This window comes from Branchiostoma belcheri, unplaced genomic scaffold, assembly GCF_001625305.1.
Source record: "Branchiostoma belcheri isolate BF01 breed outbred unplaced genomic scaffold, Haploidv18h27 scaffold25, whole genome shotgun sequence".
NCBI lineage: Eukaryota > Metazoa > Chordata > Leptocardii > Amphioxiformes > Branchiostomatidae > Branchiostoma > Branchiostoma belcheri.
In genome coordinates this window covers 431,157-442,878 of record NW_017803854.1, presented here as the reverse complement: position 1 = coordinate 442,878, position 11,722 = coordinate 431,157, and the positions used below count along the sequence as shown (strand labels likewise).

The window sequence follows — 11,722 nt, the reverse complement described above, 5'->3', positions numbered from 1 at the left end:
ATGGGTCAGCTATACAGATTAGAACAATACATCCTCCCCATATGTTTTGATGCATGTATACTTATACGTGTCCGATTTGCAAAACGATTCTAAACGTCTTCTAAAATATATGTATCTTCCATGTGACATGTTATATGCAAACTTTCGTATTACGTGGTAAGAACATCACTATTCCCTCTGATGACAAACATCATTAGGCCTGTTAACATAAAGAAAATCTAACCTGTAGCTTTGTAACATATAATTTTACAGAAAAGAACATACAAGCTTGATAAGCATTTGAAGTATGAAATTTTCCTCACATGTATCTGTATTTCCTGATACAGTGGTCACCAGGATCAGCTACAAACACATGTCCATCCTCTGTCACAGCCACCCCGTGGGGAAGATTCAGTTTGTCCCTATCGCTGCTAATGGTGGACACCCAGGTGCCGTCTGGGCGGAACACCTGAAGCTCCTTACTGTGTTCTATACCATCAGTTGTGCCCCCAATGTTTGCCAGAACTATGTTCCCCCTGCTGTCTGCTGACACCCCGATAGGGCCAAACATATCCTGTGGCTGTCTACCCTGCTGACCAAACTTGTATTGGAAGTTCAGGTTCTCGTCAAACACCTGAATACGGTGGTTCTCTTTATCTGCCACAATGATGTTGTCTTCTTTATCCACACAGACAAAACATGGCTCATTAAACTGCCAGTTCCCCTGTCCCTGCCCTCCCACCTGTTTCACCAGTGTCCCGTCTGCCCCAAACAGGAAAATGCTGTGTTTGCCCTTATCAGCTACAACAATCCTCCCATTCCTCTGTACTGCAAGCCCATAGGGGTCTGTGCAGTGTTGACTTAGCGAGAATTGGTGTAGCAGTTCTCCTGATGGTGAGAATCTTTTAACTTGTCCCGCACATTGTGACACTATCGTGCTATCAATATGAACTGCAATTGAGGCAGGATTTGCAGTTGTTGAGAATGAGTAACAAAAGTTCCCCCTTAGATCAAACACCTGGACACGTTTGTTGTAAGTATCAGCCACATACAGACTGCGTCTTCTGACTGATAGATCTATAGGAGTGTTAAACTGTCCCTGCTGGGTTCCGTTCAGCCCAAATCTCAGTACCGGATTGTTACTGCGAACATCTACAGTAAGAGAGGAACACAGGCTTTCTGTGACCAGTCTGGGCGTTCCAAAGTCATATAGGCTGTACAAGGTCCCTACCCCATGCCTGTTGTGCCCCACTCTTCTCCCTGCAGTCACACACACCACATGCTTCCCTGATATTTGTGGCCTCCAAACTGCTCTAAATTCCCCTCCACTTGCTTTGGTGATGTCTAGTTTAACACATTGCCCCACAGGGGAGGTGACTGTGACTTGTGGGTTGGTTTCCCAAACTTGGCCTTTCCTCGGTCTGAATATGACAGTACATGTAGTTGGCAAACTCTCTACTGGGGCTTCTGTGATGAACAGTGGTTCATCAGTCAGTATGAGAAAACATTCAACAAGATTAGTGCAGGTGGTATCTGGTTTGAAGTATACATTATTCGTCAAAGCCTTATGCTGAATCTGAGTTGAAGAAAGAGCATTTAGCCTATCCTCTAGCTGTTGCCTATGTGTGAGAATTTCTACATCATTACCTCTATCTAGAATGTCTGTAGAGAACGTCAGTCCTTCTTCAGTGGACGCAATGTTCTGTTCTAGCTCTTTCTCTTCCCTCAGAAGAGGCTCCTTCTGGTCCTTTTCCATCTTGTCCAGTCTCTCTGTGACCTTCTTCTCTTCTTCGTCCAGCTTTTTCCTCATGTCTGCAAAATGTTCTTTAATTTCTTTTCTTACTCTTTGACAGTTTGTTGTGATGCTTGTGAGTTCGTGACCAACCGTTTGTTTGGTTTTCTTCAGAACGTCATCCGTATGTTTTGTTTTCTCCACTAGTTTCTGTAGTCCAGCCTTGTACTTCTGTGCAACTTTACTGACCTCCTGTGGGTCGTGGTTCGGCCCTGGTCGGTGCTCGGTGATGGTGCAGTCTCGGCAGACGAGCTTGGCGCAGGGTTGGCAGTAGAAGGCCATGCGCTGGTCGGTGTGCCGAGGGCAGTACGGGGCCCGGGTGTACTTTGGCCTGCTGCCGGGGTTCTTCAGGTCATCCAGGGTGATGATGTAATGGTCTTTCAGCGCAGGGATGTTCCTGTGAGCAGTTATACAGTTCTTACACAGTAGCAAACGGCAGTCTGCACACCTCCCATCTACCTTATTGTCAGACTTACACATCTGACACTGGGCGTGAGCTTCTTCACTGTTGTGCAAGGCCCTGAAGTCCAGCAAGCTGTTCATAAAGAAGTATTGAGGAAGGCTACTGATACCTCCTTCTTGTAGCCTCACCTGTTGCCGGCATGTAGGGCAGGTGAAATGGCTCTTCCCCTTTCGCCATTTTACCAGACACTTGGTACAGAAGGTGTGAAGACAGGGCAGGACACGGGGGTCGGTATAGATCTCATCACAGACGGCACAAGTCAGAAACTTCTCATCAAACTCCTCTAGTGGGAAGCTAGCAGCGGCCATGTCGTTGTTATGCAATGGTCTTCTATCCAGGATTTCTTCGCACCGTTTGTAACGATCGTACGCCAAGCAGGCTAGTTTCAGTCAAAAGCGAAAGGAGGATGTGGGACTTGTTTTCCAACAACAGAGGCGTGGCAGGGCTAAAGGTGTACAGGTGTACTATGCTGATTGGTTCAGGCACCAAGCCCACAATGGTTTTATTGACGGGTCACGCCCAAATTTTGCTGTGTGTCATCGTGCATCAAATGTAGCTATTGTGCACAATGAAGTCATGCGTGATGCTCTGGCGCCTGGGGAATTTTGTTCACTGCAGCACTAAAATGTTTATACTTTAAACAGTACCGCGACCTTCGCCACTGACGTTTGTTGTTTTATACCTTAAATCCACGGAAATGCGAAAACCGGAATATTGACAGTAACATTATAATGCAAATGACAACATTGTAAATTATGGGTCAGGTAACAGATCATAGTATTGCCCCCTCCCCATGTGTCTTTATCAGGCCACAGCAAGTCAATTTTATGGATGACATCTCCCGTAATCTAATGCGATAGAGCGAAAGTAACAAGGCAGACAATAAAGCCAGATACTTTCTTTTTTCACATTTTGAGGTCATAAGCCCTGTTAAACAAGAAATGAGTTGAAAAAACATGATATCACAAAAAACACATCTTTTATTCTTGTATTCAACGTTAACAGTAGTACCTCTCCTTGTAGATGTGAGGCATGGTGATGATGATGATGTTTCATATTGCAGGATACAATATTAATTTTCAGTGTGCTGACAAACATTAGTCATTAATACGACTGTTAGAAGAAGTTGAACTACAGCTTTGTCACTTAAATGTAAGAAAGGAACATACAAGCTTGATCGGTATGCATTTGAATTATAATGTTTTCCTCACATATATCTGTATTTCCTGATACAGTGGTCCATAGGATCAGCTACAAACACATGTCCATCCTCTGTCACAGCCACCCCGTGGGGTTTCTTTAGTTTTTCCCCATCACTGCTAATGGTGGACACCCAGGTGCCGTCTGGGCGGAACACCTGAAGCTTCTTGCCATGTTCTACACCACCTACATCAGAATCCTCCCCAATGTTTGTCAGGACTATGTTCCCGCTGCTGTCAGCTGACACCCCCATTGGGTAAAACATGTCTTGTGGCTGTCTGTCCCACTGACCAAACTTATGATGAAAGTTCAAGTTATTGTCAAACACCTGAATACGGTCGTTGTCTTTATCTGCCACAATGATGTTGTCTTCTTTATCCACGCAGACAAAACATGGCTTATTGAATTGCCCCTCCCCCTGTCCCTGCCCTCCTATCTGTTTCACCAGTGTCCCATCTGCCTCAAACATGAAGATGCTGTGTTTGCCCTTATCAGCTACAACAACCCTTCCATCCCTCTGAACTGCCAGACCATAGGGGTCTGTGCAATATTCACCCAGGGGAAAACTGTGCAGCAGTTCTCCTGATGGTGTAAACCTCTCTACCTCATCCCCGGCAGACATTGCTACGATAGTTCCATCAGTATTAACTGCAATTGAGACAGGATTTGTAGTCGTTGTAAATGAGTAACAAAAGTTTCCAGCTGGATCAAACACCTGAACACGTTTGTTAAACGTATCAGCCACATACAGCTTGTCTCCCCTGACTGCTAGATCTATAGGAGTGTTAAACTGCCCCTGCTGGCTGCCTTTCTTCCCAAAGGTGCAAAGTGAAGGGTTGTTACTGTTAACATCTACGGTGAGAGGGGAACACCGGCTCCACAAAGACAATAATTCTCCCCACCCACCCCCTCCCCCTCCTGTCACACTTACCACATGCTTCCCTGATGTTTGTGGCCTCCAAACTGCTTTAAATGCCCCGCCACTAGCTCTGGCGGTGTCTAATTTAACACACTGTCCCCCAGGGGAGGTGACTGTGACTTCTGGGTTAGTTTTGCAAACTTGGCCTTTCTGTGGTCTGAATATGACAGTAGTTGGCAAACTTTCTATCGGGGTCTCTGTAATGAACAATGTTTCTTCCGATAGGAACAGGTAACAGTGAGAAAGATCAGTGTACAGGGCATCTGACTGGAAGGATATCTTATTCTCCAGAGCTTCATGTTGAATATGGATAGAAGAAAGAACATTTAGCCTATCCTTTAGCTGCTGCCTTAGAGTGAGAATTTCTACATCATTACCTCTATCTAGAATGTCTGTTGAGAACTTCAGTCCTTCTTCAGTAGTCTTGATCTTTTCTTCCAGGTCTTTCTCTTTCGTCACAAGAGGCTCCTTCTGGTCCTTTTCCATCTTGTCTAACTTCTCTTTGGTCTTCTTCTCTTCTTCGTCCAGCTTTGCTCTCATGTCTGCAAAATGTTTCTCGATTTCCTTTCTTATTGTTTGACAGTTTTCCGTGATTGTTGTGAGTTCTCTGCCAACCGTTTCTTTAGTTTTCTGCAGAACATCACCTGCATCTTTGGTTTCGGCAACTAGCGTCTCTAGTCCAGCCTTGTACTTCTGTGCTACCTCGCTGACCTCCTGTGCGTCGTGGTTAGACCCGTTCCCTGGTCGGTGCTCGGTAATGGTGCAGTCTCGGCAGACGAGCTTGGCGCAGGGTTGGCAGTAGAATGTCACGCGCTGGTCGGTGTGCTGAGGACAGTACGGGGCTCGGGTGTACTTTGGCCTGACGCTGGGGTTCTTCAGGTCATCCAGGGTGATGATGTAATGGTCCTTTAGCGCAGAAATGTTACTGTGTACAGTTATACAGTTTTTACACAACAACAAACTGCAGTCTGCGCACCTTCCGTCTACCTTAGCTTCAGACTTACACATTTGGCACTTGGTGTGAGCTTCTTCACTGTCGTGAAGGGCCCTGAAGTCCAGCAAGCTGTTCATGAAGTAATACGGAGGAAGACTGCTGACACCTGTTCCCTGTAGCCTCACCTGCTCTGGACAAGTAGGACAGTTGAACTGGCTCTCTCCCTTTCTCCATTTTTCCAGACACCTGGCACAGAAGGTGTGAAGACAGGGCAGGACGCGGGGGTCGGTATAGATATCCTCGCAAACGGCACAAGTCAGAAACTTCTCATCAAACTCCTCTAGTGGGAGACTGGCAGCGGCCATGACGCTGTTGTGTCGTTGTTTCCGGTAGAAGTCCAGAAAATGCCTCCGGAAAAATGTACACCAAAAAATGAGGGTATAGTGTCTGTATAAGGTGAAAGGAGTAAATGCGCACTGGTACCTGTTTGTCACCTGCACAGTATCGACAGGGGCAGAGGTACAGACAGGTGTGTCTTTCTGATTGGTTAAGACAACAAACAAACACAGGTTTTATTTGACTGACATTTGCTTGTTATATAACAAATCGTTTTCTGTATATTAACTCATGTCACCTGAAGGTCCAATATCTATTATATGTATATTGTTCAGTACCCTACGTGCCAATACTTACAACGGGTATACAACACTAAAAAGCACCCCTTCAACCCAGTACAGTATTTTTTTTGTTTCACGTAAAGTAGACTATTTTGACAAGACAAAAAATTGTTTCATACCCATACAACTGACAACGGGCTTCCGAATGTTACCGCTACCTTACTAGTAGCGTACACAAATGGGTCCAAAAGTCCATACCTGTTATCAATGCTAGAGTGAATTGCTAAACATTGAGGCATCCCTGTTTGTAACTATTTTTCTGCGAGCGCCATTTGACCACCCCACATTAACTATATTTAGGATTTATCAGGATCAAGAAGACGACACGTGATAGACCTTCGCTATCTCGCCATCGCCCAGACCCTTGTACCGCAGCGACAGGTGCAGGGACAAACCGGACAGGCAAAGCCGCTCGGATCGCCCCCTGACCGCGATTCTACAGCATCGGTGTACGTTACTGTACTCCTTTCTGTCGGTATCTAACCATTGGGATGTTTACGATGACGTTTTAGTGAGGAACAAGCCAACATTTGTCCCGGGGACGAGACCATGTCATGTTATCTCCCGTGATGCCCCGCGGGGGACGGTGTTCCGTGGCTCCCGGTCGTGCCGTTCGCGTCACGTGACGACTCGTTCCCAGATAACCATCTCGGCCCCAGGAATTCGCTACAAAGTGGCCGTCAGATCAAAGCGCTCGCCGCCGATCCCCTCCGCCGATAGCGCCGCGATCGGACTGCAGATAGCCGGCGTTCCCTCGGGACCGGAGGGACGGCCTGCCGAGGATCCAGCTCGTCTTAGGCCACAGCAAGTAAATTTTATGGATGACATCCTCCGCAGACTCTATATCTAATGCGATAGGGCGAAAAAAAGCAAGGCCGGCAAAATAAAAACAAGATTCCTACAGGATTCTATTTTCAAACTTTTGACATCATAAATCTTGTTAAGCAAGAAACAATACCTGTATTGGGCAAGTTTAGTGCTAAGTTTTCAATCATTGTACAAATAGTTTAGATTCAGTGAGAACATCACCTGTTCAAAGGAATGAAATACATGACTGCATCAAAGTAAAAGACAAAACTTTAAATCCGAGTCATGCCATAAATGCTCTCTTCATATCTATCTGCTATAGAAAGAAGGAAATAAAAGAAAGAAGGAAAGAAGGAAGGAAATAAAGAAGAAAGAAAGAAAGAAAGAAAGAAAGAAAGAAAGAAAGAAAGAAAGAAAGAAAGAAAGAAAGAAAGAAAGAAAAAGAAAGAAAAAAGAAAGAAAGATAACCCCTACCTACCGACCCTATTTTTCAGGACTGAAACAGGAAACACAACATGCATTCCCCAGGCCTTACCGCTGATCCTCCCGGCCTGATCCTTTTATTGTTGTTTTATTGTTGTTTTATTTTATTGCACATACAAAGTAAAAGCAAAATTTGCAAAACATAAGTATAACAGAAACAAATAAACATGCAGGGGTAGAGGAAAAGCCACAGGCTTGTATGACAACTCCCCCCATGTGAACTAACATCCTTGGGAGATGAAAGGCTCGCAGAACAAAGACGCGCCGAGCTGGTGTCGTCTGGTAAGGAGGGGAGGAGAGGGTACCGAGGACTTGGCGGGATTTGTCTTACTTTGGGAGAGTGTGAGGGACGGATTAGGATGGGGGGGGGACATGGTGAGAGGATTATTGAATGACAAATGTCATATGGACGAATATATGGAGTACAGAACTACTACCTTACTGCCAGTAGAAAAGACGTTTTGTCAACACACGTAGCGCGCAAAACAAATTGTAACACATGTATCTGACATGCAAAGTGACATAACATCGTACTCATCGACTAATATCAGTTCATTTTACGACGCTTTCAGTCATAAAGGTACTGATTCAGTACCTTTATGACTGAAAGCGTCGTAAAATGAACTGAGTGATGTCACCTGTTCTGCACTGCAGCGTCACCCCGAATCAAGCACCGTTGCATTATTTTTCTCTAATTTCTGATCAAACGAAACCCGTGAAAAATACTTGTTTCGCGCCGACGCAGTACGTTCTTCCAAAGTTCATCACAGAAACTGAACATTCGCTGACTCGAATAGTCAAAAAGAGCAGCTGTGCCGTCGGTGACGTCATGTGGAGAAAATGGCGGCCCCCGCTGTTTCCCATGATGACTTGGGCGGAGAACGGACGGTCCGCGGCGCGAAGGTCACACGTAATCAATTGTTCAACTTTCACTTTCGATTATGCAGATCCCTGCAGGTGATCAATACATTACAAAAGATATCAATACATTACCATAGATCACAGGTGCTGTTTTAAACAAAACCACCAAACACCCAAAGGGAAGTTTAGCAATACACTAGCCGTTCTTTTTAGTAAGTTGGACATATAGCAAGCGCATTGTGTTTCTAGCTTAAACAGAAGTTGTACTTTCCTGATACATGTATACTCAATATTTTTATACTTACAATTGCATAAAGTACTCAATGTAGACAGATGGTCACTGTAGATTAGATAGAAGCTGGTCATACCATGGTCACTTTTAGTTTCGGGGACCGATACCATCGAAAAGTGGGCACGATATGTTCTTATGCTGCGCAAAGGTGGTCACTAGTACAGATTTGCCTAGCCTCACTTGCAGGCGTTCTCCATACGGTCGTCGTTTTAATTTTTTTGGCGGCCTTTTAATTTTTTTGGGCGGGGGTGGGGGTGGCGCTTGCAGTCTTTTCTATTTTGCACTTTCTGATTTTCTGCTATTACGCGCTTCTACGACCGCCTTACCAAGGGAACGCCTAAAAAGAAGGTGAATCTTTCCCTGTAAACTCACTTTCTGCCAGACATGTCTTTAGCAAGAAGATTTCCCTGTAAAGTCGTTTTTGCCAGACATGTCTTTAGCAAGAAGCCCCGGCCGCCCGTCTGTGTGCACCTGCCCCAGTCCGGACCTCCCGCCAGCCGGGCCTGCGCGCGGCCAGTGTCGTCTGGGGGCGGGACGGGGGGAGGGGGGGCAGGTCTGTTAACCTCCTTAGCATAATCGATTACGGCAGGTGGAATCGCCGCGCCGGCAGGGTATTTAGTTTACCATAAATCAATCAAAAGCAAGGGACAGCCATGTGACTTTTATTCAAAAGCAGTGCGAGACATGTCCACCCCTCCAATAGTACTCTTATGGTTACAACCAGTTACAGTACGTATTAGCCGAGACCCATATCACACCCGACAAAAACTCTCAAGTTTTGTACGGTAGAAAGACAGATGTCTGCGTTTAGCAAGTGGAAATCGGACGCAACATGCGTCCGGAAAAATCGGCACCAAAAGCGTACTTGGATTTCACGAAACACGAGACCTTTTACAGCTATGGGAACTTGAGTCTAACCACGGGTCAGAAAACTGAGATAGACATCAGAAAAAATAGCAAAAGCGGGATCTGACCTGAAACCATACAAAACTAGCGTCCAACTCATCAAACGAATACGTAGGAAAAAATATGAATAACCTTTTATTAGCTTTATTTTCTGCCCATATATGTTTGGACACTTCTCTTCATTTTGACGACAATCGAATTGGGTATGGAAGGTACCCTGGGGACGACGGGCTACCGTGGGGGCGGGTTGATGGATGTCCTGGGAACGATCAGTTCTAACGACAACAGCTGGGGAGTTCCGCGTTAGCGAGACGCGCGCGGAGACAAGCTATAAATCAACGTCACGGCCGGCCAACTCATCTTACTCATTTCCATGGCAAGCTGGAAATGGCGTCCACTCGCCTAGTAGTGGATTCTGTTTCGTGCATGAACGTGGCTACAATGAGCACTGACTTCTTGTTGGGCCTATAGACAATTCTTGATCGAACGCGTCGAACCCCCTGTTCTATTTTGAACACGAAATAGTGTTCTATTTCGAACATGAAATAGTGTTCTATTTCGAACACGAAATAGTGTTCTATTTCGAACACGGAATATTGTTCTATTTCGAACACGAAATAGTGTTCTATTTCGAACACGAAATAGTGTTCTATTTCGAACACGAAATAGTGTTCTATTTCGAACACGGAACATTGTTCTATTTCGAACAGGAAACAGTGTTCTATTTCGAACACGAAATAGAGCATGTCGAATATGTCCAAATAGAACATGTCGAACTAGAACAAGACGTTCTGTTCTCTTTTTACGACGCCGCAGCGTAAAGTCTCAGTGACAGACAGAACGTGAGGAAGTCAGTTTTACATCGCCACAATTTAAGACGTGATTTGAAGAGAAGGTGGTCTTATTACTCCGTGAAGGAGGTCAGGACCTCCGGACGGAGTGTTGTAATCGGCTGATTTTTCATGTTCGCAGTCAAAACACTGGGTTCTCTTTGTGTAATCGGCACGCAATTTTATACGCCGTCTGCGGGCATGCCCGTGTTGATGCACGAATGTGTATTTTTGCCGTTGCTGCTTTCGCGGTCAATGTAATATCGCAGACGCACCCCTACAATTACGAGGCGAATTGGAATGGTCCAGAAAAACGCGTTGTTTGGAATAGCAGTGGGTTCAAAAAGTTCATGCAGATACGGGGTGGTTTTTATAAGTGGTTCCAGATGTTTTTGCCCATGGTTAAGAGATGCCAAGTTTTTTGGAAGATGTTCGCAGCCAAAACGCATTCTTCCGTACGTCGCATTTCTGTGTAATTTCGCATGTGGTGTTGCATTATGTCCGGGATGATGCACGCCTTTTTATTTTTACCGTAGCTGTTTTGATATTGGAGTAAATGCTTATTTTCGAAACATCCCCATTTCTTTGAAATGGTTTCGTCCGTTTATGCAACTGTTACTGCGCTAATGACGACCAGTCGCGCTGTCCTGATACACCGCGAATGTGCGAGTGTTCCCTGTAGACAGTCCCGGGAGTCATTTTTTTGCACATTCCAGGAGCCAAACCAAAATACGTTCATGAACCGAGTCCAAAAAACCGAAACGTGAAAATCGGATGATCGGACCTGATGTACATTTCTCTTCCTATAGATTGTACACACAATACACACATCTTTAGATAATCTGGCCATGGCAGGTTAAAAAAAAAGTAACCCTGAATCATACTAGATTAGCGTAAATGCATGTTAATGCGTTCAAAACAAGAAAAAAATTGTTTCCGGGTATTAATCTCTTGAATCACGGCGCTGAATATTGACGCAAAAATATTTCGGGCATCGCGCGCCCTTCCCGCGTCACGTGTAGGCATCTCGCATCTCTGATTGGTTGTTGCGTCTTAAGATGACTGAGCCGACGCGCGTTTAAACAATTTTTCTTTGTTCGATTTATCACACTTCACAGAGAATTGTCGCCAATGGCTACTTCTTTTTGTTGCAATATATAATACTTCACGGAGAATTGTCGCCTATGGCTTCTTGTTTCATGGTTATTACTGGACCTGATACAACCTGGGTTTCCATCGCTCGCTCTCGTCCCCAAAGGTTCCCTGTGAACGTGGGAACGAGGTTAAGTAGGACTCGTCACGACTACGGTGACAGATATCGCGGTACTGCGTCAGACGTCCCTAGCCCTACAACCAGCTAGCTAAATGAAAATGGACATCACACAAGAAGTGATGAATACACTGTTGGTGTAAAATATACATGTAATGTACAGTGTAAGTTCTAGACTGCACATGTAGAATTTGGCACGATATAATGATACCTGTAAATGTCTGGGATACACTTACACGCGCGAAATACAGTCCAGCCGCAGAGCTGGCTCAATCATGGCTGAGGATTGCATCATAAATTTTCTTTATT

At 45.1% G+C, this 11,722-nt stretch overlaps 2 protein-coding genes across 2 annotated transcripts; both read right to left on the bottom strand.

The window, feature by feature from the left end:
• Positions 1-298: 298 nt before the first annotated feature.
• Positions 299-2,542, bottom strand: LOC109471446 (E3 ubiquitin-protein ligase TRIM71-like). Its single transcript, XM_019770769.1, has 2 exons — positions 1,218-2,542; positions 299-1,154 (listed from the first exon to the last, which is right to left on the bottom strand). Exons 1-2 carry the CDS (start codon positions 2,540-2,542, stop codon positions 299-301), a joined length of 2,181 nt encoding a protein of 726 aa, XP_019626328.1.
• An 845-nt stretch (positions 2,543-3,387) lies between these two features.
• On the bottom strand, positions 3,388-5,658 carry LOC109471462 (E3 ubiquitin-protein ligase TRIM71-like). The gene has a single exon (XM_019770788.1). It carries the CDS (start codon positions 5,650-5,652, stop codon positions 3,442-3,444), a length of 2,211 nt encoding a protein of 736 aa, XP_019626347.1. The 5' UTR covers positions 5,653-5,658; the 3' UTR covers positions 3,388-3,441.
• Positions 5,659-11,722: the final 6,064 nt, after the last annotated feature.

What these genes read in the sequence shown, in the direction of transcription:
- LOC109471446 (XM_019770769.1), bottom strand. Translation starts at nt 2,542, where the DNA reads ATGGCCGCTGCTAGCTTCCCACTAGAGGAGTTTGATGAGAAGTTTCTG. An exon ending in AGAAGAGTGGGGCACAACAG is followed by an intron (nt 1,155 to 1,217) that starts GCATGGGGTAGG and finishes GGTCACAGAAAG; the next exon opens with CCTGTGTTCCTCTCTTACTG.
- LOC109471462 (XM_019770788.1), bottom strand. Translation starts at nt 5,652, where the DNA reads ATGGCCGCTGCCAGTCTCCCACTAGAGGAGTTTGATGAGAAGTTTCTG.